This window comes from Chinchilla lanigera, unplaced genomic scaffold (assembly GCF_000276665.1).
Source record: "Chinchilla lanigera isolate Chin_1 unplaced genomic scaffold, ChiLan1.0 scaffold00093, whole genome shotgun sequence".
NCBI classification, from domain to species: domain Eukaryota; kingdom Metazoa; phylum Chordata; class Mammalia; order Rodentia; family Chinchillidae; genus Chinchilla; species Chinchilla lanigera.
Genome location: NW_004955494.1, coordinates 5,425,608 through 5,449,698, shown reverse-complemented (window position 1 = coordinate 5,449,698; position 24,091 = coordinate 5,425,608). Strand labels below are relative to the sequence as shown.

At 40.0% G+C, this 24,091-nt stretch overlaps 1 protein-coding gene across 1 annotated transcript in view; it reads right to left on the bottom strand.

The window, feature by feature from the left end:
* Dgki (diacylglycerol kinase, iota) overlaps nt 1–24,091 on the bottom strand; it is a 421,640-nt gene that overhangs the window by 91,360 nt on the left and 306,189 nt on the right. The window contains 1 exon segment of the mRNA XM_013505028.1: nt 13,048–13,148. Within this exon segment, the coding sequence (XP_013360482.1) occupies nt 13,048–13,148 (101 nt within the window).

The window sequence follows — 24,091 nt, the reverse complement described above, 5'->3', positions numbered from 1 at the left end:
AATTTTAAGCATTGACTGTTCCTTTCAATAAATCACAGACATCAGCAATACACCTATTCCAGCTATCCTTGTATATACATATAAATTTTATTTTTCATTTAAAAAACCCAAAGTAACAAAAATAAACACATAAACAGAACAACGTAATTAAGAATGTCTATTGCATATTTGTTTATCTGAGGAACTAAATTGAAGATAAGAATATGTAATACAACAACCATTGTTAATTTCTTATCACGTCTGAAATTCTGTATTGCTTTTATTGTGTTTGTGTTGTTTTGTTTATATCTATGTGTTTGTTAATTTGTTTTCATTTTTTTATCTTTAAAATAAAAAAAAAGTGTCACCCGCAAAATAAAACGAAGCTGTGTAGCTTTCTGAGATGTGTTTTCTAGAAACTCGGTGGTTCTCCACAAATCTGAGTGGGTTTCAAATTACATCAAATTCTACTTTTTAGTACAATAGTTTATTTCCTGAGAAGGTAACAAGGAAAATGCAATTCACTGTTTTTAATCCTCTTGATGCTTACTGCATTTATGATCTTCAGTAAAATCCCACAGTTTTTATTTTCATTAGTTTGGTAAATATGTACACAAGGGATTGAAAAAAATACTTTCCAGGTCTACAAGTCATTTAATTAATCCCTGCAGCAAATAAGTTTTAAGGACTCTCTGGTTCCAAGGACAACTGTAGTGCAGGAGGTGGATCTATAATATGGAGAGGACACAGCAGCTGTGTTGAAGGTACGCACAGACTGGGAGGAGATGAGAGTACATAAAACAGCCTGTTAGTGATGTCTTTGCAATGGGAATCTCGATGGACGAGTACTAAGTGTGCTTAGGGGTCAGAGGAGCTACACATTCCCCAGGACCAGACATTCCATGAGGAGTTATCTCTCAATTGACAAAAGTAAGGAAGTTTGACCACAGGAACAAGAATTTTCCAGGGAAAGGAAATTGTTTGTCTTAGATCATCTTTGCGTTACAAGAGACCAAGGCATGAAAAGAAGAAAATGTTGAAGAATCAGGAAGCTAGGTAGGCACATGGTAAAGTGGGATGAGGATGAGGCCAGAAGCTTGACTTTTTTATACAACACTAAGCTGAGATTTTCCTCTCTGAAAGATGGGGAGATACTAAAGGGTCTCCCAACAGAGGATGAAGGTGCAGAGGTGCACTGGCCTTGCAAGCATTTCTGTTCCCTCCCGCTAAGCTTCAGACAGGTTCTGACTGCAGGCGGGACCATTTACTTCTTAGATTATTTATTTCAGCAAATTTTCAATTTTACATTCTTTCTCTGCTCCTCTCAGATGTAAATCTTTCCATGCCTCTCGCCAGTTTTGTAATTCCACCATTAAAACTAGGCAAAAGTTCTGAACAATCCCAGACACTTTTGGAAAGAACACATTCCTTGAGAAATTTCTCCACCATTTTGAAATGCAAATATGATGAAAGGGCCTCTATCTTCCAGTCTCCGTGGTAGAGTAGGAGCCTAACTAGTTACTGACAATGAGAGGCAGTGAATAAACACAGAAAGCCTAATCACCCCGAACACCTCCCTCAACATCCCACAGCACTTTTCCACTAGCTCCGCCCTCTCAATGATCAAAAACCTTTCCACCTCTTCTCTGACAAGTTTTTAGAAAAATCATTGGTAGCAATATGAAAGACAAATTGATAGAAGACAAAGTGAACAGCCGGAGGATGAGTTAGGAAGCTACTGCATTAAATATGATGAACAATGGGGAAATCTAGACTACAGGAATGGTAAAAAAGAAGGGACAAAGAGATAAGACTGAAGAATTAACCCCTCCTTGGCCAGTTGAATGGTAAGAGGACAAAGGAGCCAGAGAAACTCCCAAATGTTTTGCATGGCCATGAGACTTACATTTTACTGACACATTTGTATACCACCCTGGTGGGCTTGTGACCTGCTGAGCTGGAGAGGGCACATGACAACAGTGAAAGCTGCAGAGAGAAAAAGATTGTGAAAATAACATAAGACTCAGTGGACATTGTAACGATGAATGACGAGGACCACTTATAAATGCTTCAAAGCCGACTCCATGACACCTAAGGCACTAGAAATAGGTCCTTACATTAGAATGTGTTACTGACACAATTGGTGAAAAATATTCCAATGGCTGGAGAATAAAGAGCAGAAAGAGGAGGAGGGAAGAGAACATTAAACCTCCCCAGATATCCATCCAAAGCCCAGACTGCAGCACCTCAGGAGTTACTCAGAAATAGATCTTTTTCTTTTTCTCTTTCCAAGTCATCAGCATGCAGCACATGATAAATGGAAAAGCAGAAATGAGAAAGAAAAACCCAGCAGAAAGGAGATGTCACAGCTTCATCTCCTGGACAAAGACGAAAAGAGTCAGCGGGAGAGTTGCAACCCAATCATGGGTACCGTTTACAATTGCATCTGTGTTACTTTTTCCGACTCCCGATGACTGTGGTTCATCTATTACCAGTGGTGACAAAATGACTTGCACTATTCCTTAGAACTAATACCCAGGGAAATGTGATAGAAGCTTTGCTCTGTAAGGTCCTAAAATGCATTTGACAATGGGTGTTGGAAAACAATGTAAGGTTTTCTAATTATTTTCTAACTACTTCCATCAGGAAATTAGCATTTGCTAAATTCTTACACGCAGGGAAGAGCTATTATTGATATTTCCTGCCAGCCCTCAAGTATTTGGGAGGGAGATGATAAATACTTAACTGTGACATTGGAATCTTGGCTGCATAGGCCAACCAGCCAAATCAATGTGGAAATCAAGATGAACAATGAAATGCCCCCAAATGACAACTGCTAACCACACCCAAAGCTTAAATATGTTATTAGATAATTACAGACACACGAATCCAAAATTCTTTCACAATGTCAACATCACACTATTACCACTGGTGAAGGCCAATGTCACCACCACACAGATGCTAAGGACACAGTCACGCAGCCCTGAGTTTCTGAGTTGACTGGATGCAAGTGGAGAATTAATAACAGAAAGACTTCCTAAAGTCAACAGAAGGGGCCCAAATCTCTTTCTGGAAGCAAAAAGGTAAACAAATTATACACAGGAACCCGCCATATGGAGATGTAGATTAGGGCAGTCTCACGCAAACCCATTCCTGGCAGTGACATCCTGGGGAAGAATCCTATTCTAGCCCAAGATAACTCTGGGAGAATGACAGTAAATTCAGGAAGATCGGGATGTACTAGGAAAGGGTGCTGTGGACTCTGAACTATGATAGCCCCGTGCTCTTATTCACATAAGAATGGCATGCACATGGCAGTGTATGCCTATAATCTCAGCTACTGAGGAGACTGAGGCAGGAGGATTGCAAGTATGAGGCCGGTTTAGGCAGCTGAGTAACTTAGTGAGACCTTATATCAAAATTTAAAAAATATAAAATAACATAGACTGGAGATGTAGCTCGGTGATAGAGTAGCGTCTAGCATTGGGTTCAAGGCCCAGTGTCAAAGAGGAAAAAAAACACTTGGCTATTACATTACATAAGGTAAATGAACAAAATGGAAAAATATCAGTTTGAATTGAGATTTAGGGATGTCCCTGTAACTGATTGCTCTCATTATTAAAGACTGTTTTAACAACAAAGGACCAAATATCATTATCAACACTTTGGGCCCACTGCCTTCCCTGAGACTTAGCATTAGTAACTTCTAATACAACAATATAGCACAGCTCTGGAAGCACATCTTCTTTTCTTATAGATGAAGAAAAGCTTTGGATCATAAACACAATTAGATAACAAAGGAATCTGTATTAATACCAACATCTTTCAGCCCTATATGCCTTGGAATCAGAGTTTTTTGAAATTACAAAGATGAAAGTACATTTATCCACAAAGCAAGATCCCCTCCCACCAGACATGGCAGGCAATGCTCTACATGTTTAGGCAAAGCCCATGAATCCGGGGATCCATTTCTACAGTGCTTGTTATGGATTCAACTGAATGTGTCTCCCAAAGACCCCTGTGTTGAAGGCTGGATCCCCACTGCAGTACTGTTCAGAGGTGGGACCTAGGGAGCTGATGGAATGACGAGGACCGCACTTTGTCAATCGATAACCCATCGATGGGTTCACAGCTGAGTGGACTACTACAAAATGGGAATCAGGTGGAGGAAGCAGGCCACTGGGAATACGGCTTGGAAGAGTATCTCTTGTTGGGGGCTTTTTCCCCTCTCACCCTGCTTCCTGCCTGCCATGAAGTAAGCAGTTTTCCTCCACTATGCCATTCTATCATGTTTCTACCTCAGAACCAGCAGACCACGAGTTGAAACCATGAACCAAAATACACCTGCTGTCTTCAGATTGTGTGTGTCAAATATTTTGTCTTCCAGTGGACTGTATCACACTTTCTCATCGCTTCCTGAACACCCATTCCCTCCCTTCCCTGCTCACCTAGTGGCCTCCCTTCTTGTTTTAGTGAGAACACAGAAGAAGCGCTCCTCCCTTGCACCAATTCCCCTGCTGCTCCTCTCTGTCCTCGGAGCACCTGCCCTCTCTGTCTCTATAACCTCCACTGCCCACAGATCCCATCTCATCCCAACCAAGGGCGCAGCCCCAGCAGCTGGCCTCTTCCTCCTGCATCAAGTTCTCCCTTTCTGCTGGATTGGTCCGTCAACACTAACACCTGCTGTCCTCACTTGTGAACCATAAAAAATTCCTCTACTGACTCTACTTTCTTTTCCAGCCACCACCCAATTTTCTCTTCTTACTTAGCTAAATACCTCAAAAGAGCAATCTATCTTGAATTACTTCCTTTGCTTCCATTTGCACATGAAAGCAGCTCTATTCACCTTCACCTTTTCCAATCCACTATCTCTTGTGAGGTTACTAAGAAACACCTTTCCACCCGAGTCTAATTACCAATACTCAGCATGCCATTATTCGGCCTCTGAAGCATCTGACAGTTGTGCTCTTCCTTTTCATGAGACAGTTTTCTTCTCCTGGCTTCCAATAGACAAGATCTCTTGCTGTCATTCCAGCTCACCAGATGCCCTTGTTGGTCTCCTTCCTGGAACCTCCTCATTTCCCTTACTTCTGTTGATCAAGTTGCTCAGGCCAGAAACTCAGAGGCAACCTTGACTCACCTTTCATTCTCAGTGCAGTTAATCTGTCATCTCATCCCACCAGCACTGGCTCTCAAATGTGTCCAGATGCCACCTGCTTCTCTCCAACTCTACCACTTTATCTCACTCCCCTGTTCCTATTACCTCTCACTTGCTCTGCCCTATCGATCTTGTGTCTGTTGCTCTATTTCCATGCTTAGCACCCCGCAGTTAGTTCTGCACTCAGCATCTAGATTTATGCAGAATAAATCCATGCATATTTCGGTTCTTCCCCAACTGCTGGGACACCTTCTGATCACACTTTCTCTATATCCTTCACGCCTTCTCTATTGTTGACCCTTTCCTGCAAAGCTGAAATTATCTCCATGCTTCTCCACCCAACTAACTAAGTTCCAGCCACATGGACTTCCTTGCTGTTTTCTACACATATCACGAATGCGTCTACCACTGAGGTAGCACCTGCCATGTCCCTTGCCTGGGGATACTCTGTCCCTGGGAACTCATCTGTGCTTGTGTTCTTGGATATCAAGTCGCTGCTTAAATATGGCCTATCTGGAAAGGCAGTCTCTGCTTACCTTATCAAATATAGGATACTCTGTCCTTCTACTGCTTTGCTTTCCCTGGCATTATATTATTATAAAGATTGCCCGGTATAATGCATTATTCATTTAACTGTCTCTCTCACTGGACTCTAAACTCTAGGAAAGTAAGCACTTTTCCACAGCCCCATCAGTTACAACAGTACTAGAAATATGTAAAATAACCAATATACATGCTGAATTTAAGAATAAGAGATTTATTTGGGATTGAAGGGAAATGTAAAAACAAAATATCCAACAAACTGCTTTGGTGAAATAAGATAAAAGTCAGTTTAAATGTAAAAAGGCATCAGAGTGGTATTGTGAATAAGTTACTGACATACAAAGTTTTGCTTGTGTTATGAAATATATTTTACATAAGAAAATAAGTAGCACTCCTTAAAGGAAACAGACACCACAGTGATTAGGTATTGAGAAAGTTGGCCCCTTCTGGTTTGCTTGTTTTCTGTGTCTTGGTCACTTTATATGTGAAATGGGGGTAACAATACTACCTAACACGCAAGGACGATGAGAGAATGAAGTTACATTACACCCACAGAAGGGTAAATATATTTTCTTGCTCGTAGGGACAGCATAACATGTGTTTGCTATTAATATTTTTTAGCATTACATTTTTACACAGAATGATAAAGACAGAGAGAACAGACAGGGAAGAAGTGTGAAAGAAACTAAGCACAAAACTCAGGTCAAATAGCAATTGGTGAAAACAGGACTAAATATAAACAAACTTGGAGGGGCTGGGGATTTAGCTCAGCGGCACAGCACCTGCCTGGCAAGTGCAAGGTTGTGAGTTCAATTCCCGGTACCAGAGAAAAAAACAAAAAAAAAAGACAAAAAAAACCCCCCAAACTTGGGAAAGGAAAAGCACTCAATGCCACACAAGGGACAAACATATCATTTAACTCCCTAGACAGATTTCAAATTGGAAAACCTGCCTCCTTCAAACGGAGGCCTAAACTCTACTAAACAGCTCCATTTTCAACTTGTTAAATGAGAGGAGAAGATTCAATTTCAGATGAAGCAATCAATAGAAAAGCAATCAGTGGTTTTAGCCACGTATTGAAATAAAATGCACTTACGAGGTTTTTATGCTCACACTAGTTATGAATGCACTGGAGCTTTGAAAACTTCTCTAACAAAACACATCGAGGAAAAATTTAATTGTACATAATTTCTACAGGGCTAAACATTTATTTTAATATGGTATATTTTAGGAAATACTTAATCACTGCCTTTAGCAGATAAGGAAAATGAAGCTTCCAGAGGACAAATGAACTGCTCTAGGTTGCACAGCTAATTAGCAGGCAGACAGGCTTCCCACTTTTGTGTCTGTGTGTCTGCATGTGTGTGTGTGTATTATCTCCTCCTTGCATTATTTAAATGATGTTTTCTGGGAAAATAGGTACATGGAATTTCTATAGCCCTACCACAGTCTTTCACATATGAAAAAACTCCAGAAATTTGGAAGCTAATTCTGTTTGTTTCAACCATGGCTTGCTTATAGTAAGAACTAAATATAGGTATATGTCCTTTGAGTGAACTAGATTTCACTATTACGTGTTCTAGTTTATCTTTCAAATCTCTAGCATCTGGCATTGTATCTGGCGTTTAATGATGCAATTATGTAGTTATTAAAATTATGAACACATGAAGATTGAATGGCTCCATCAGTTTTGAATATTTATTGACAACTGAAGTCACACATGGAAGCTGGGAATAATGAAAAACCTTTTTCCACAGCCCCCTTGCTTGTTTTAGTTCTGGCGTTGAACCCAATTCCCTCACACTGAGCTACCTACCCAGCCCTTTCTTTTCTTTTTAGACAGGATCTTGCTAAGTCACTAAGTTGCTTAGGGTGGGCTTGAACTTGGAACCCTCCTGCCTCAACCTCCAAGAGTGCTGAAATTATAGGTATGTGCCACCACATCCAGCTTTCCTCCCATTTTGAAAGTGGGTTAGACTTACTGACTTCTGAAAAATAGAGTAAGGAAAGGAAAACAGTAACTTTATAGTAGATTTAAGACAGAGCAACTTCCGAGTGCCAAATACTATCTTAACCAAATGATCAGGTTAATAATACCCAGCATGTCATGTAGTACCAGCTGACTCCCGATATAATGGGTCAAGAAGTCTTGTCCACCTCTGCAATATTCTTTCCAAGCAGGCATGACGCCAGTCTAATCATGAGTAGAACAACAAAGAGAGCTAGATTAGACGATATTCTACCAGACAGCTGTCCAGTACTCCTTAAGACCATCCGCTGTCAGACAGCATCAGGGACAGAGGACAGACAGGCCAATTTAATGTAATAGCGTGTGCTGAACTGCTCCCTAGAGTAGAAAGTCCAACAATCTATAGTAATGTAGCACTATACTTCCTTGACAACTGTACCATAGTAACATAAAGTCCAAACTCCCTGTAGTATTTGGTAACAGTTTTATATATCTAAAATTACTGCAAAACAGAAAGTTGATTTTCAAAAAGCTCAGTGATGGATATCAGAGGATCCACTTGGAAGAACGTAGTAAAGAAGGAAATTATATGGTGAACTCCTACCATCTTGTCTAGTGAAACTCTGTATTATCTCTACTGTTTTATTGGAGAATTATTTTCTTATTCTCTTTAATGGTTTGAGCAATCTTTCATTCTTATGTCTGGTAATCTGAACAATGTAGTTAAGGATAGTAATATGTAATGTAACAACCACTGTTGATTCATATTATTTTGTCTTTAGACCCTGTATCACTTTGAATGTTCTTGCTCTGATTTGTTTATGTTCATGATAATGGCATGCTGCTGTTGTTCTATTTTGCTTGTTTGTTTCTCATTTACTACTCTCCTTAAAATAAAAAAAAAAGAAAAGAAAGAAATTGTAAATCTCTGTCAGGTTCATCAAATATGGGCACATGCATATGCGTACCTGCATCATAGGTCTAAGTATCTTGTCATCAGAGCAATCTTTCATACTACTAGGCAAAATAGAAGCAAATCCATTACATTTCCCTCCCGTAATCTTTCTACAATACAGTAACTGCAGATTCAAAAAATGTGAAAGGTACAAACTTTTCTTTTGTCATTGCTCCCTAAAGAATACAGTACAGCAGCAATTATTTACCTAACATTTACACTGTATTGTGTCGTAAGTGATCTAGAGATGATTTAAAGTACATGGGAGGATGTGAAAAGGTTATATGCAAATACTAACCTGTTTTTTTGTATGACCATTTGACCATCCATAGAGTTTGGTATCCACAAGGGATCCTAGGACCAACCTGGTGCAGAAGGCTGTGCTTATTTGTGTTCTCAGTATTGTTTCCACAGGTGAGGAACTGAGCTGGTGCTGATGGCAGGCACAAGTGGAAGGAGGTCAGCCTCTCCTCTGGACTGGCCTTATGAACCTGCCGTCTAACAGGAGATGTGACAGCAGAGCTGTTTTAATGGCCACAGCCACAACAGTCACCGCTGCCACTTTTGGAGAGCCCGGCAATGAGCCAGTCTGAGCACCAGGGGTTTCATGTATAAGATTACACTTAACCCTCAGCACTCTACGAGGTTGCAATTATATTCTCATTTTAGAGATGAGAGATTCTAACATCAGAGAAGTTAAATTACTCAACAAGGTTGCAACTGAGATTCAAGCACAAACTTTTCTGACTTTGCTTAATAAACCACTTACCAGGGAAAAGCCATTAGTGAAAATGCTTGAATGCTGTACCTAATTAATCCTAATATCATGAGTATCAACCAACATACTTAGCACATATATACTATATATTATATCCATTATTCTAAGACAGTGTGTGTAAAAGTGTTGTTGAACATTATCTTTACAGGCTATAATTGTTTTCAGTTGTCTCAAAACTGATTTTAGCTGTTAGTCTTCTATGCCCTAGACTCTTGTGAATTATCCTAGCAATTCAAACAGAGTTAGTACTAAAAGGAAAGCTTAACCAGTTGTCACGGGATAGAGTTATGTCTTGGCCAGTATCAAGTTATTCTAGATACAAAAATATATGCCTTCTCAATGAATCTCTTTCAGAGCTGGAAATACAACAGACTATCTTTGCATGGTCTATATGACTTCACACATCATTAATGATCCATTTATATACCTCATTCAGTTGATGGTAGTGATTTTATGATGACATTATTATAGATTGGCTTTAACGTATTTTTAATATGGCCACTTTCTCTTTACATTCTCTTTTCAGTTGGATAGACATTCCCTTATTGCCAACTGTAACCATTAACTCCAGAACTGATGAGTCATAAACAGTGTGTGCCTTAGTCATTTCCCATTTCTCAGACACAATACTTGACACCCAAAAGTTAGAGGAGGACAGGTTTACTTAGTTCATAGTTTCAGTCCATGGTCAGCAGGCTCCAGGACAGAAACAGGACGGCAGAGGGGCATGGCGGAGGAAAAGGTGCTCAACTCATGGTTCCCAGGAAGCAGAGAGATACAGGAGGGGCCAGAGATAAGAATACACCCTTCTAGGTCTTGCCCCAAGTAATCCAAATCCAAAGAGTCCTCATTACCTAACAGCAAGTGAGCTAAGAACTCACAAGGGGACTGATCCATTAATGAGCATAGTGTCCTCCAATCACCTTCCAGACACAGGAGGCTTTGGGGAGATGTTTAGATCTAAACACAACAGTGAGGAAGACTGAATGTTTTAACAAAGTCTGAAATCTACCGACAAGAGCTGGGAAAGAGACTGTCAAGGTCTCATCCTCCCCATGCTGTTATTTTACAGGATAATGTTTCCTCAGTGGAAGGGAGATGGGAAATATTTGCCATAGTACAGTCATCTTCATGCTGAAATATGTAAAGCAATTAAAGGGGCTGCTATTCTGCATTATCAGAGAACCCTGCACCACAGATAGAAGCAGGGCTTTGGTAAACAACAAACATCCACACTTGTAATCTAATAGGAGCAACGATCCAGACACATGGGCAAGAATCTATTAAATGCGGGTGGCACACAGCCACATGCTGCCTGAATAAATCACTCGCTTGTGCCATTCAGAAAGGGAACTAATTTTTTAAACCCATTAACACACTACTGTTCTAGTTCACACTTTGATGGCTGTAAATGGACTGTTTAAGAGAGCTCGCGCTCTCTCTTCTCCTGGGATGCAGGTCAGAGTACACTTCTAGAGTCTAGATGTGTTATCTAGATGTGTTCTGGGAATTGCATTTAATTATGCCTCTGAAATGATACCAGTTTTGGCACGCACATCACACAGGAACTCATGCTTTTTTTTTTTTTTTTCGCTTTGCCTTTGTATTCCGTTTGAAGTCTGTGAGCCCTCCCATGAGTTTGTCATCCGTTGAAAGTTGGAGCCATGGAAAAGAACAAAGTTAGGAGGAACAACCGTAACTTCAAAGGACAAACTTCCCTGGGTAGCTAAAAGTTAGAAGCATCACTGCCATATATTAAAAATAGAATGACTGAGGGGGCAACTTTTACTTCCAACTTAGTGTTGTCTTCTTCAACCTCAGATCTTTTGAATACCCTCTTTATTCCTCCCCTTTGAGATGGGTCCTTTTGGCTTCCAAAGATGGCTGAATTTGTTGGACCCACATTTATGCCAAATACTTGTCCAAATTTAAGAAGTTTCTCCACACAGAAGTGTTGTCACATAAGATATGATGAGCAAAGCACTTGCCAGGAGACGTCATCTTTCTGTAAAAACTCAAACTACAATTACCTCTGCCAATGGTGTACAGAGAAAGCCACAGAGAAGACAGAACAGATAGCTGAAAGGCTCCAATGAGCCATAAATCTCATTTCAGCCCCAAATTTCAAACGCTTCCCCTGTCCCCACTGACTTTCTTCAGAGTCGATGGTAAAAGACAAAATCTGACTTGAGATCCACTATTCTTTGCTACTTTGAAAACGTTTTACACTATTTATTTGAAAATTTGACATGAAGAACACAAAACACTCTCCTAATTAATAGTTCTAAAACTCAACCGAATGTACACTGTAGCTCTGTTTTCACTGCAAATTAGATCTCATTTACATTAGAAAATTCAGTGGTGTTAACAGAAGGAAGAAATGCAGAGATTGAGAGAACTACTCCTCCTTCAACCCACTTTGCTACCAAAGGAAATGACAGTAAAGGACAGAAGTGAAGGCTGAGACAAAACCAAAGGCACCGATGCTTAACAAAATCAACTGAAAGGGTAGAGAAAGCTCTAGCCAGCTCTGTAACTGGGTCACCAGCGAAAACGACACTCGCTCACTGCAGGCTGAGAATTCCCCGCACCCCTCCTGATACTGTCCTAGGTTTGGGATTTCCATCCACAAAGCCCTCTGTAGATCACAGATTCAAGAATCCGAACAGGAAGTCAGTCTCTCTGGAGCATTTCCCACCCACCTCCACTCCTGCCAATTTAACTGTTGCCTCTTCTACATTTCTACTGTAACCACATTTGGAGACTAGACAGAGTTCTGCTTAATAAATCTTCTTTCCACACAAAACTCCTCTCTTCCAAGTTACACCCTTGCCTGTCCTCTTGGACACTGGCCTCCCTTATCTTCTCTGGTCTTACTGCACTTGGCTACTGACACCCTCAGTTAAGAAGGAAGCCAGAAACTTAACGTCTAGAATTCCTGTGGTCTTAATTTCTTCTGGTCTACTTTACCCAATGATTTCATATATCATGATTTAGAAATAGATCTAAAAAAGTGACCAGAATGTTTACAATCTCCAATAAATATTGACTGATGAAGTAAACCAACAATTAGCTGTGTATTCAAAGAGACAGACAGAAACTATAAATATGAGAAGTAATTCATACATGGACTTAACTGAAAATTTGAAAAACAATAGTCTCTCATTATTGATGAATCACTCTATGATCTGAACATCTCAGGGACTTTCTTTCACCTAAGTACCATAGCACAGGAAATCAAAGTGGCAGGTGTGCCTTCATGGATAACTAAGCTGCACCTATAAAAGGATAAGGGACTTATTTGATAATGCAGGCTCCAGGTAGAGTTTTGTGTTATCTGAAGCATTTCTGAGTGTTTCCAAACCATGCAGTATCATCAGCTTTTTGCTTTCTCATTTTAGATAAAGCTGAGACTAAAGTGGTGAATCAGTCCAGAGCTCCCGACTTGGGCTCCACAGCAGAATGACTGGACTCTGCTGCCTGCTCTTCCCAGTTCTTCCCTCGGCTCACATATTATCACCAGGAGTTCACATGTTACCAGGTTTGTCTTCACATCTCTGACCATATTTTCAGACAGAAGGGCTAGAGAATCTACCCATCAAAGGAGAATCAAGAAGCTGAGGACAGGTGGATCACATGAAATCCATTAGACACTTGCAACTTACAAGCTTCCCGGAGTTTCTCTTTGTCATAGTGGAATCCTTCGTAGTCTTGTAAACTGATTTTGTTCACTCGGATCCTCAGACGATCTGGGACAGACTGGGGACTGCAAAACAAGAATCAGGTGGTCAGATACAAATGAGAGAGTAGAACTGGAGTTCGTGCACTTGCAGGCATGAGGGCAAGGTCACCTCTTCTGGCTTAGAAGGAAGGTTCACATTCACACCAGAATTGTGGGTTGTATAGGAGAATACAGCAATGATCGGGAGAATACTTCCCCAGAAAACGAATGCCTCTGGAATTTAGGTAAGAACTAAATTGAATAAATATGTAGAAATAGTCTTTTAAAACCACTCATATCATGTTTGCTATTAATTTCTTAAAATTCTTAACAGTCACGTCTTTGTTGTGTAACTAGATACAGCTAAACTGAAACAGTAAAAAAAAGGGATGAATCTATAAATAACTATAAGTAAAGAGGCCTATAAGAGTCCAACCTAGTCAACTGTGACCTGATCTCAAGAAGAGACAGAAAAAAACTATTTAATCGTACAAAATAAGTGCCCACAAAGCACAAGACTAAGATTAAACAGCTCTGAAGAGTCTCTGAAAGCACCTCTTAATTAAAGCACATACATTAAATACTTCCTGTGAGCACCCCCAAACCAGAAAAAGAAGTTCAATATTTACAGAACAGTTTCATTTGGAGGAGAATGAGGTATACAACTTGTTCTGAAAGAATTCAATCCAAACTGGCTCAGGACATATACTAAACAATTAAAGGCAGTAGTACCAGATTTTCTGAAGCACCCCACTCACATGCAGAGTGTCCACAGCAGGTTTCTTCAATTTTCCTTAAACTAAATCTTCAAAGTAATTAGATCTTGGATATAAGATGAGTAAAGTAACTTAGTGAAGTTGATTTTCATCACTTCTGCTCTGGATCAACAAATTATTTTCAACATGGTGATATAGCATAATCCCCACTCACACTTGAGTACCAACTTATACCCAGGTTTCACTGGTTGAGATAACTTTCTCAAATAGGAGATTGCTGCTCATTTTATATGAAATGACAAGAAAAGTCACCATTGACTAAAATAGAAAGAATACCATTCCTTTCTTGTTCTATAAAAGGAGAAAAGGAAAGAAAAGAAGAGGAGGAAAGGCAAGAAGAGTGGAGAGGAGAGGAGGGGAGGAGAAAGGATGGAAGGAAAAGAAGGAGGGAGAAAAAAGACAAGAAAGGATAGAAGGAAAAATAATACTTTAAAAAGTAGTCCAGACACTTCTTTCTGCCACCACACACGTGTGCAAACACACACACACACACACACATACATATACCATACACAAACAGTTTTAAAATGTACATAGAAAAGCACAAATTCTAAAGAAAGGTAGCAGACGTGTGAAAATGTCTAAGTTTTACTGAATGAAAACAAAGCCAAAGTGGGAACCACAGAGATGGTTCATCGTGGGGGCAGCTGAGGAGACAGGCTCGGTGGCCATACTGCTCCGTTCTTCAGAGTGTGTGTGCTGGGTATCTAGTTTGTGTCACCATTATGCTGGACACCAAAGAGGCACTGTGCAATAAAGTGCGTACGAGCACTTAAGTGATGATCAGGGATCTCATTTGACATAATAATCTCTTCAGATTACTAGGACAAATCCTAAGTATAATGCATAGCCACAGCATCATTTTACAGGTAGATAAACTGAGCGTCAGAAAGGTAAGGTGATTTTAAGGTCACCTAGCCACTAAGTGGTAGAACTGGGAGCAGAGCCTGGTTCTCCTTAGCCAGCAGTTTCATGGTCTTTCTTTCCTACAATTCTCTTAAAAGGGACTCACCCTCCCTGGTCAATGGATAAATACCAAGAGCTCTGTGGATATGACAACAAAGCCATAAAATCAGGACTAGCACAGTCAAGTGATCTCTGTATGGAGCAATGACCCTTTCCCAATAAACAATAGACAAGGAGCTGCTTCAGTAAACTGTGGTACATTCTAATGAAAGAACACAAGGCAGATATCATTAAAGAATGCTCATATCTATATTTACTTAGCGGAAAGTCTGGCAACCACATGTTACAAAATGAAAAAAGGTTCATGGAAAATAATACCATAAGTGCCATAAATTGTGGAATTTAAGAGTTTATGTATTCAAGTGGAGAGTCTGGAGCAATGTTCAACAAGCTGTCAAAAGTAGTTATCTCTACAAGCTGGGATTTCATGATTGAATATCCTCATTTCTACAGCAATTACCTAGTTACAGTATTTTAAATACACGTCAACCTTGAAATCACTGATAAACCCAGATAATAGTAAAAATAGGAATTACTGGAAAGAGTGCTAGGTATTAGATATGAGTAGACAGAAAAGAATGTGAACTATTAACAGAGTGGCCACACAATGTTCATACCAAATACTTATCCAAAAATTAAGGGAGTCTGATCTTTTCGCTTCCAAGTTCACCTATATTATGTATAAGATTGTAATTACCGATTTTTTTCTACAAACATGACCGGTCAGAGAGAAGCTATAACCATACAGTGCGGCAGCCCTTCCTATTCTGTAGTGGGAGAAAGAGGAGTACAGGGATCAAATGAGCTCTATCTAAACAAGATAACAGTAGCTTCAGCCTTCCCCTGTGGGCTGGAGGTACTAAGACCAAGACTTCATCACAATAGCAGTTGCCCATGGGAAACAGGGTTCAGGAAAGGCCCAATGACCAGGCCCTGCTCCCTACCTCTGGATCTTTTCTGACTTTGAACTGACCTGTGTGCACCACCTTTCTCAAACCCCATCAGTGACTGCTCCCTGTCCACACACTTTTTTTTTTTTTTTTTTTTTTTTTGGTTTTTCTCCGGCACCAGGAACCGAACTCATGACCTTGCGCTTGCCAGGCAGGCGCTTTGCCGCTGAGCTAAATACCCAGCCCCTCCACACACTTCTTGATCCCATGTGCTCATCTATGTCCCAGATTCCAGTTCATTCAATGTTGCCTCCCCAACCACTGGCTTCCCACCAATATTTCTCATTGCCAAGGGGCTCACCGTAGACAAACAATGGGGGTTACTATTTGAACAGAATTGTTTAGAGAACAAATTAATTCACTTATTAATTCATTTCATCTCCAGAATAACTAGCTTAGCAAGAAAGAAGAAAATGAATGCTCTCACTGACCACCCCTGAACACCTTCTCCTGCCTTGTGTTCTATCTTTTCAACGTGCAACACGTCCAGCTTTCCCATCAACAGCAGCTGTTTTAAACCCAATCTCCTGATGTAGTTTTTGGGTGTTTTGTCTTCTATCAAACTCTTCCAAGTTGAGATCCTTCAACAAATTTTAGGGAGTCACACCATGGAGTCCACAGTGGATATCCCCTGTGAATCATTCCTGAGTCAGGTGTGAACAGTAGGTATCAGAGGGAGCAAAGTGGTTAACAGCCCAGGCTCCAAACAGATTCACTGGATCTGAAGTAAAATTCTTCCAATTACTGTTAGTCAAGAAATTTGGTGCAGTAGTTTCCTCATATGTAAAATACAGATGATAGTAGTACTTATCTACTTCACAGGGATGAGTATGAAGGGAATCTATACATACATGCTTCAAAAATTACCCTGGTACATTACCAAGTGCTCAGTAGATATTAGCTTGTATCATTATAGTAAGTGTTCTGAAATTTCTCTCTTGTATAAGATCTTGTCTAACACTAGCACCTACTGTTGCCAAATATGAGAAGTTAAGAGCACACATGAAAGCTTCTGTAGGCATTTCTGACAAGGTTATGGGGGAAAACTGTCTAACTGGCTGGTGTCATGACGTTTCATACTTTCCTGGATCCTCTCCCATCTGGTATTTTACACAGCCAACTAATGACAAGAACACAGACAGCTAAAGCACAGGGCAGGAAAAGTGCACAGAGACCAAATGAAAGTGAAGGAATTCAATTTTGTCCCCTTATGTCAAAATATTTTAGTGTCCCATTGATGGCTGACTGAAGGTAGAAGATGACAAAGCTGTTCCTTGGTGTCTGGGACATAGCACTGCCATTAGTTTTCTAAAATTAAATTTTCCAGGGAAGTTAGTAGAGCATAGAAGAGAATAACTTGGGGAAAAATGAATTTGCCTCCTGCCAACGTGTACCACAAATTATTAGCATACTGATTTAGGCAGCCCATCAAGGGCTCTAAATCTGACTTCCATGGGACCATTCAAGCTTCCTAGAAGGGACTCACCAATCTGTTAACTCAACATAAGATCTCTCACTAATTTCCTCTGCAACATCACCGCTGAGCTTCTTATGCACAGAGGAAGTTCATAGCTCTGGATTTCATACCCAGCTGTCCCTCATAACAACTTTCTTAACAGCCTTCATAAGATGACTTCTCATCAGGTCACTCCGGTGGGCTTCCAACTACCTCTAGACCACAGTTTTCCTTACCTCCATCACACACACACACACACACACACACACACACACACACACACGTCACCCCGAGATGCTGGAAGAGAAGTGGACAGCCATCCCAGTGCAACAACTCCCTGAATGCTCACTGGCATTGAATGTACACCTGAGTCTTGCTACTCTTTGCTCTTCCAAATATGCTGTTTACTGTTACTGTGTAGAATTTCAATCCCTCAGAGTCAAATTCCCCCCTATCTCCTCAAAACTCTGCAGCTTTGATTTCTGAAGAAGCACAATTTCATTCAGCCTGGGAGAAGACTCCTCTTACCCTGCACCCTACCTCCAACTTAGGTATTATTTTCCCATGGCTGAAGCACAAGGGGTGGGTGCTCTGGTTCCCTAGGGTCACTTTCCAACTCCTGATGCCACATGACTCCTTCTTGTCACTGAAGACATGAATCACATGGGTACGGCACCCGTTAATATCAAGGTAGTGCAGCACAGTGAGGAAAGAAAGATGTAGTCAGAAGGATCTGAGTTCCAGTCTAAACTCTATCAAGTAATTTACACTTGATATTTAGAAAACTAAAGTTACCTTCTCAAGTCACTCTGTGATCTGAAAATGGAACTGGTGACAGGAATACAGTGAGTACTGAGCCAAAAAATGCACATAAGGCAACACATTATCAGTAAACATTAAACTTTCAAGGATACCTTGTGCTGCTATTATTAACACTGGTCTTTTTCAATGTCTGTAACTCTTACTTTATTTCATATTTGTGTATTCATTTGTAAGGCAGTGTTAGGGATCAAACTCAGGGCCTTATGCACACTAGTCAAGTGCTCTTCTACTGACCTATGTACACAGCCCTTTTAAAGCAATTTTTTTGGTCCTAGGTAATAGCATCATAGCTGAACCCAGACTTACAATATCTGATTACTAGATGTCAAACCTCTAAGTGTTGAGAGATTGCTGAAATGGGTAAGGAGACAAGATTCAAAGGAAGGTAGCCACCTCATCTGTTCAATAAGAAAGCAACTGGAGGCTGTGAATGTCAGGCAGGTAGTTTACTTAAGGACATCAATAATATAAATCTTAATTCATTTTAGGGTGAAAATTCTGAGTTAGCTGCCTTTTTATACCTTGTAAATATCCTACTTTTATTCGTATTTCTGTAATGGTTCAGTGTGAGACACGCCCCTTGTAGTACTCATTATGTAGATGTCTTGAATTTTATGAAGCCCTAGTATTGAAGTAGGCACTTGTTAATTATATAAACAGTTGGTCTTCTTTGCAAGGCAGAAACACATATGCTTGTTTATCTTCAAGACTAATTTAATACTAGTAAGGAACTGCCAGAAATTCCTTATGTAGTACAGATGTGATTCTACTTGAAAATAATCTAGAAATAGTAAAATGTTTCTAATATTTAGTGGGATTCATTTGAACTGAAATCTATGTCCTGAATGGACTGCCATTAAAATATTGATTGCTCAGTATGAATTCTCAGCAAGAAAGGCTATCTCGTTCTCTTTGCAACTCCAGCACCTAGGACAGCACCTGGCCCTTGCTGTCTGCAATAAATGATCCTGAACAAATGAACAAATGAGATCCCACAAGTCAGACCCCTCCGGGACTGCACCTGGCCCTGAGGCTCCAACACAATGTGGTCTTGATCCTCCACTGAGCTGATTTCCAGTGCCTTTACTCTTTGTGAGCCACAGACAAAACTCTGATTCGGCGTTCAGTTTCTGTCCTTTGGATCAGGAGGCAAGTCCATGCTGTATTACCTTGTCACTTTCTTACTTTTATCTCTAGTAAAATCCACACAAAAAAAGAGAGCAAAATGCACATAAATAATAGATGCCTTATCCAAAAGGGTAAGTACTATGAAGACAACAATACACGATGTATCAGCTATTGCAACTGTCCTGCTAATCTCTTTTGAAACTTGGTTTCATGTTTATCTTTTTTCTCTTGAAAATAAAAAAGGGTAAGAATCCACTTCAGGACTACACGTTCTTCAGCTAGAAATTACAATGACTCCAAAGCACCTACCACCACATCTGTATATCAACTATCAAGCTGGTATTTATCTGAGTAGAAATACAATCAATACCTTCCTTTAACAACTTCTTAGAAATTGTTAAAATTTACCCTGCGACATATTTTGAACTGCCACTGTCAATACTCTGTACAAGACACAGGTACAACTCTCTTTACAATAAAACAAAACTGAATCAAGGCTGGTGACGGGAGATCTAAAATGAGTTTTTGACAGCTGCCAAATTCAGAAGGAACACTCATAATTGAGTTGTCTTCTACCTGGAGTAGAGAACGATGTCTCAGGAATCTAAAATAAATTATACAGAAGGGTTTTCTTTTTAATCTCAATAAGAGCAAACCAAAATCACATTAACAGCAGCAAGGCAAGTGGTCTCACTGCCCCACATGTTTTCCTGGAGAAATCTTTAAAGGTTATTAATTTTTTAATACAAATTGAGTAAGTTCTCAATATTTAAGAGTAGTGTTTTTTAGATGGATATCATGCTATACATGGCTTGCAAATCAGTTGAAACAACTATTCCTCCAGATCATCCTGTAAGATCATGGAGGCATTACTGGGTTGTGAGGGGTCTTACCTCTCACCTAATTAAACATCTGCAATTCAGTTTTATTCCATATTCTCTACAACTGGATCTTCAAATGACTACCCAGTCTCTACCTAACCCTTATCTACCAATAAGACACAAGATGGAGGCAGCCTAGTTTTTGTTTGGACTAACCTAGTAGTTGAAAATTCTCACTAAAGAGTCTAAATCTTTCTTTTCATAGTTTCTATTTATTGGCCCTTCTATCACCATTTTGGTGGGTATCGGATTTTAATAATTAGTCACTGAGCATAATGCCAAAAAAGCATAAACTTTAGGTACAAAAGCTAGGCATGTGTCAAATTAATATCTGCTGACTTTATGGCTAAATGGTTAGACACAGAGCATAATTACCAAGTATGAAAGAACTTTAATGACACTGGCAGAAACAAAACTTACTCTTTACATTTTCAGGAGATCTTCAAATATATATTGCAATTAACAATTTCATGCTTCCATGGAAATTTGTAACACATTTCTATGCTTTTGAAATGTGCGATAAATGAATATGCTCTAGAGTGAGATTACTGCATGGTTATTATACTGTCTTTTCTGCTCAGCATCAAGTTCCTGACATTTAAAGGGGAAACCATGGCCAGTTCTAAGCAGTGGTTAACCTTGGTGGCATCTCAAAGCAGCTCAATAAATAGAGTGGTTTCATTGTTTTTACTTTAAAGGATGAGGAACGGGACAACAATCTGGGTCAATATTTGAAGTTCTCTTACTGCCTGTTTTCCTTCGGTGGCTGTGAATGTCCCTGGTATTATTGATTCAGCCCATTCCGATACATTTATGTGGAGCCACCCCATACAGGCATCATGTCAAAGTTTCTGGCTTCACAAGTTAGATTTACTTTCTAAACCACTAAACAACTGATTGCCACAGGCTAAAATTTCAAAGTCTCCTCTCCATAGCGTGACACCATATCTTCACTTCCATCTTTTCTTTTACGCTTGCATACCTAGATCACTCCTCTGTTCGCACCTTCATTCACCTTCAGCAGCAGTGGATGCTGTGGTTAGCTCTCTGCTCCCTGAAACTCTTCCCTCATGGATTTCAGTTCTAAATACTGGTTTCCCAGCTAGGATTCCAGTAACTCATTTCTTCTTTTCCTCATGATTTGCCCTCTTCTACATGTATTTCAAATACCTACACTCCTTTTCTAAATTTTCCAGGGACTATTATCTTACACCCAGACTGAGGAGCTGGCTACATCCGGGAATATCATCACATTGCACCTGTCAATGCGATCCTAACAAGATGAGCCCCCAAGGAGATCATGAGCTCTGTGAGGACAGGATGCCCAACTATAGCTATCTTTCCATTTTCCACAAGGGATTTTATATACAAAGCTTTCGGCGTGTTAATGAACTATTCTCCATAAGGGCTTCCTATCGTAGAAGGAAAAATTATATTTCTTGACAAATGATCACATTTCTCATCACAACTAAGCATATGTACATATAGGGTGAACCATGGCCAGAATGAGTACTACCCAGCAGAACTGGGTTCAAGGGAAAACTTGACTGTAGTAGTACTAAAACCAAGCACGAATGCTAATGCTTTTGTGATATTGTTGCTCTGCTACCTTCGCAGATGGAGCTGATTCACAGGCTTGCCTGTTTTGTACAAATGGAGAATTTCTACCTGTGAGTAGATAATATCTGCATTGGAAGGGGATACTGGGGATGGAGTGCAGGGTCATCACACTGAGTTAAATCCACCCACAGCCCTTTTTATTTTTCTTTTGAGACAGGTTCTCACTAAGTTATTATGTTCCCGGCCAGGGCTCAATCTTGTGATTCTCCTGCCTCAGCCTCCCAGAGTGCTGGGGTCACAGGAGTGCACCACCATGTCCAATTATAAGTCTTGTGCAAGTGGAGTGGCCCGCCCTTCTATTTTCTGATTTAGCACCTAGAGATTATAACTTTTTTTTTAAAAAGAAAAGTCTTTAAGTTTCCACTTGCTTGCATTTATATTTTTCTTGATTAAGAGCATAAAAATTGGCCAGCTATCATGATGAAAGGCAAAGAAGAAGCAAATACACAGGAAATAAGGACAGATGGAAATTAGAGGATCTTGTAGTAGAATTCTGCAAATTCATATTGTGGCAGTGAAGCATAGTTAGCGCAGTTGAAAGGGACACGAGAATTCAAGCCTACAACTATTATCACATCAGGACGAAATCACTACTACACTAAGGAGTAAATCTACGGCATGGGGTTTCCTGGTTATTAAAAATGACCTAAGCATCTATCATGAAATCCTAATCTGGGTGCCTTTAGACCCCAGCTTGCAGAGGCATGAGGGATTCTTTTGCTGCTGACTGCAGAACCACTTCGCACTATCTCCAGTCATGTCAGAGCCTGGGCCACTGAGACACAGTAGGACAATGTGATTCTGAAGCCATCAAAGTGGCTTTAGAGCTCAGCTGTTCAAAAGGACATTTTCTTCTTCAGGTTCCAATTTCTGCTTATCAAAGGGACGTTGTACACTCATTTGCTGTTTAAAGTACTGAACATCTTCACTTAGGACAATAAGCATACACTGCTCTACTACCTTGTTCTTATTTGTAACTGACCAATTGATTTTCTTCACTGGAAAGGAGCGTGAAGGAAGCACCATGACCTTTTGCATTTTTCTATTAGTGCATGTGTGCACTTCATCATGTGTACATTCCTGTGTAGAGCTGGTACGTGCCCAGAACACACCTTCATTCCTTTCTGGATCCCCTTTCCTTCTCCTCCCTTCCCCTTCCTTCCATCCCTTCATCCCCCTTCTCCTTTGAAAAAGGTCTCCCTCCCCACTGCTTATTATCCATCTTTTATGTTGCTTTTTATGTATACTTTGGGTTGTTCATCTAAGAGAAACCATGCAATAGTTAAGCATGTTTATCTGCTTTATTTCACTTAATATTATGGTCTCGTGGTTCATCCATTTTCCTACAAGTGAATGAAGTTTACTTTTCTTTATGGCAGAGCAGTACTCCGTGGTGTGTAAATATGTATAACATTTTCTTTATCCATTCATCTGTTGATGGACATATACACCACTTCAAGATTTAGCTGTCATGCTGCTATAAACATGGGTATGCACAGAACTGTAATATAATGTCTATGATTTCTGTAGTTTAAAAATATCACTTTACAGAAAACCTATATAGCCTTTTCACATATCTCAGAAAGATTACATAAGAATACCAGAATAATATCGGAAGAATACTGGTATCAGCTGACAACTTCTTAATAAGTTGTTATTAATAATTTATTAATAAGTTTACCTGTGTGTTTACCTTGTACCTGGAAGCACCTTGAGTGGTGTTATCTGAGTGTCTATGTGTACCACTAAAACAGTATTTTTACCAAGAAAAAAATGAGACAAAAAAGTAATTTTTAAATTGCACCACTTATTTTATATATAAGAGAACTGAAAAGAGTGGAGAATTTAGACATACTTTAAGTAAAAACAAACAAAGCAAAAGCCAAAATACATGAAGCAATAATGGAGTGGAAATATACACGTTTGTAATGGTTTATACTTAGATGTCCCCCATGAGCCTCATGCACACATAGCTGAGGGCTTTGGAAGGTGACTGAGTTACCGAGGTACTGTTCCTGACTTGCTTTGAGGAGGTGGGGCCTGGACAGAGGCAACAGAGGTGGGGTGATTGGAAGGTTCTAGCTCCCTTGCTGGTTCCCTGCTTCTTCTGTCTCTGCTCTCTGGCCGCTGTGAGGTGAGTACCTTTTCCTCTGTCCATGTTCTGCCTTGCAAACCACCCCTCCATGAGCTGTAACTGTAAGCCAAACTAAACCTCTCTTCCTTTAAGTTGCAGGTGTTGGGTGTTGGGTGTTGCATCTCAGAGGTGAGGGCAGTGACTAAGACAGTGGTTATTCCTATGTTTTAGATGTTTTGGCTCCCTGAAGGTTTGTGTGTCAGGAGCTTGGTTCTCAGCGTGGCTGTTTTGGGAGCTGCGACTATTAAATGTGAG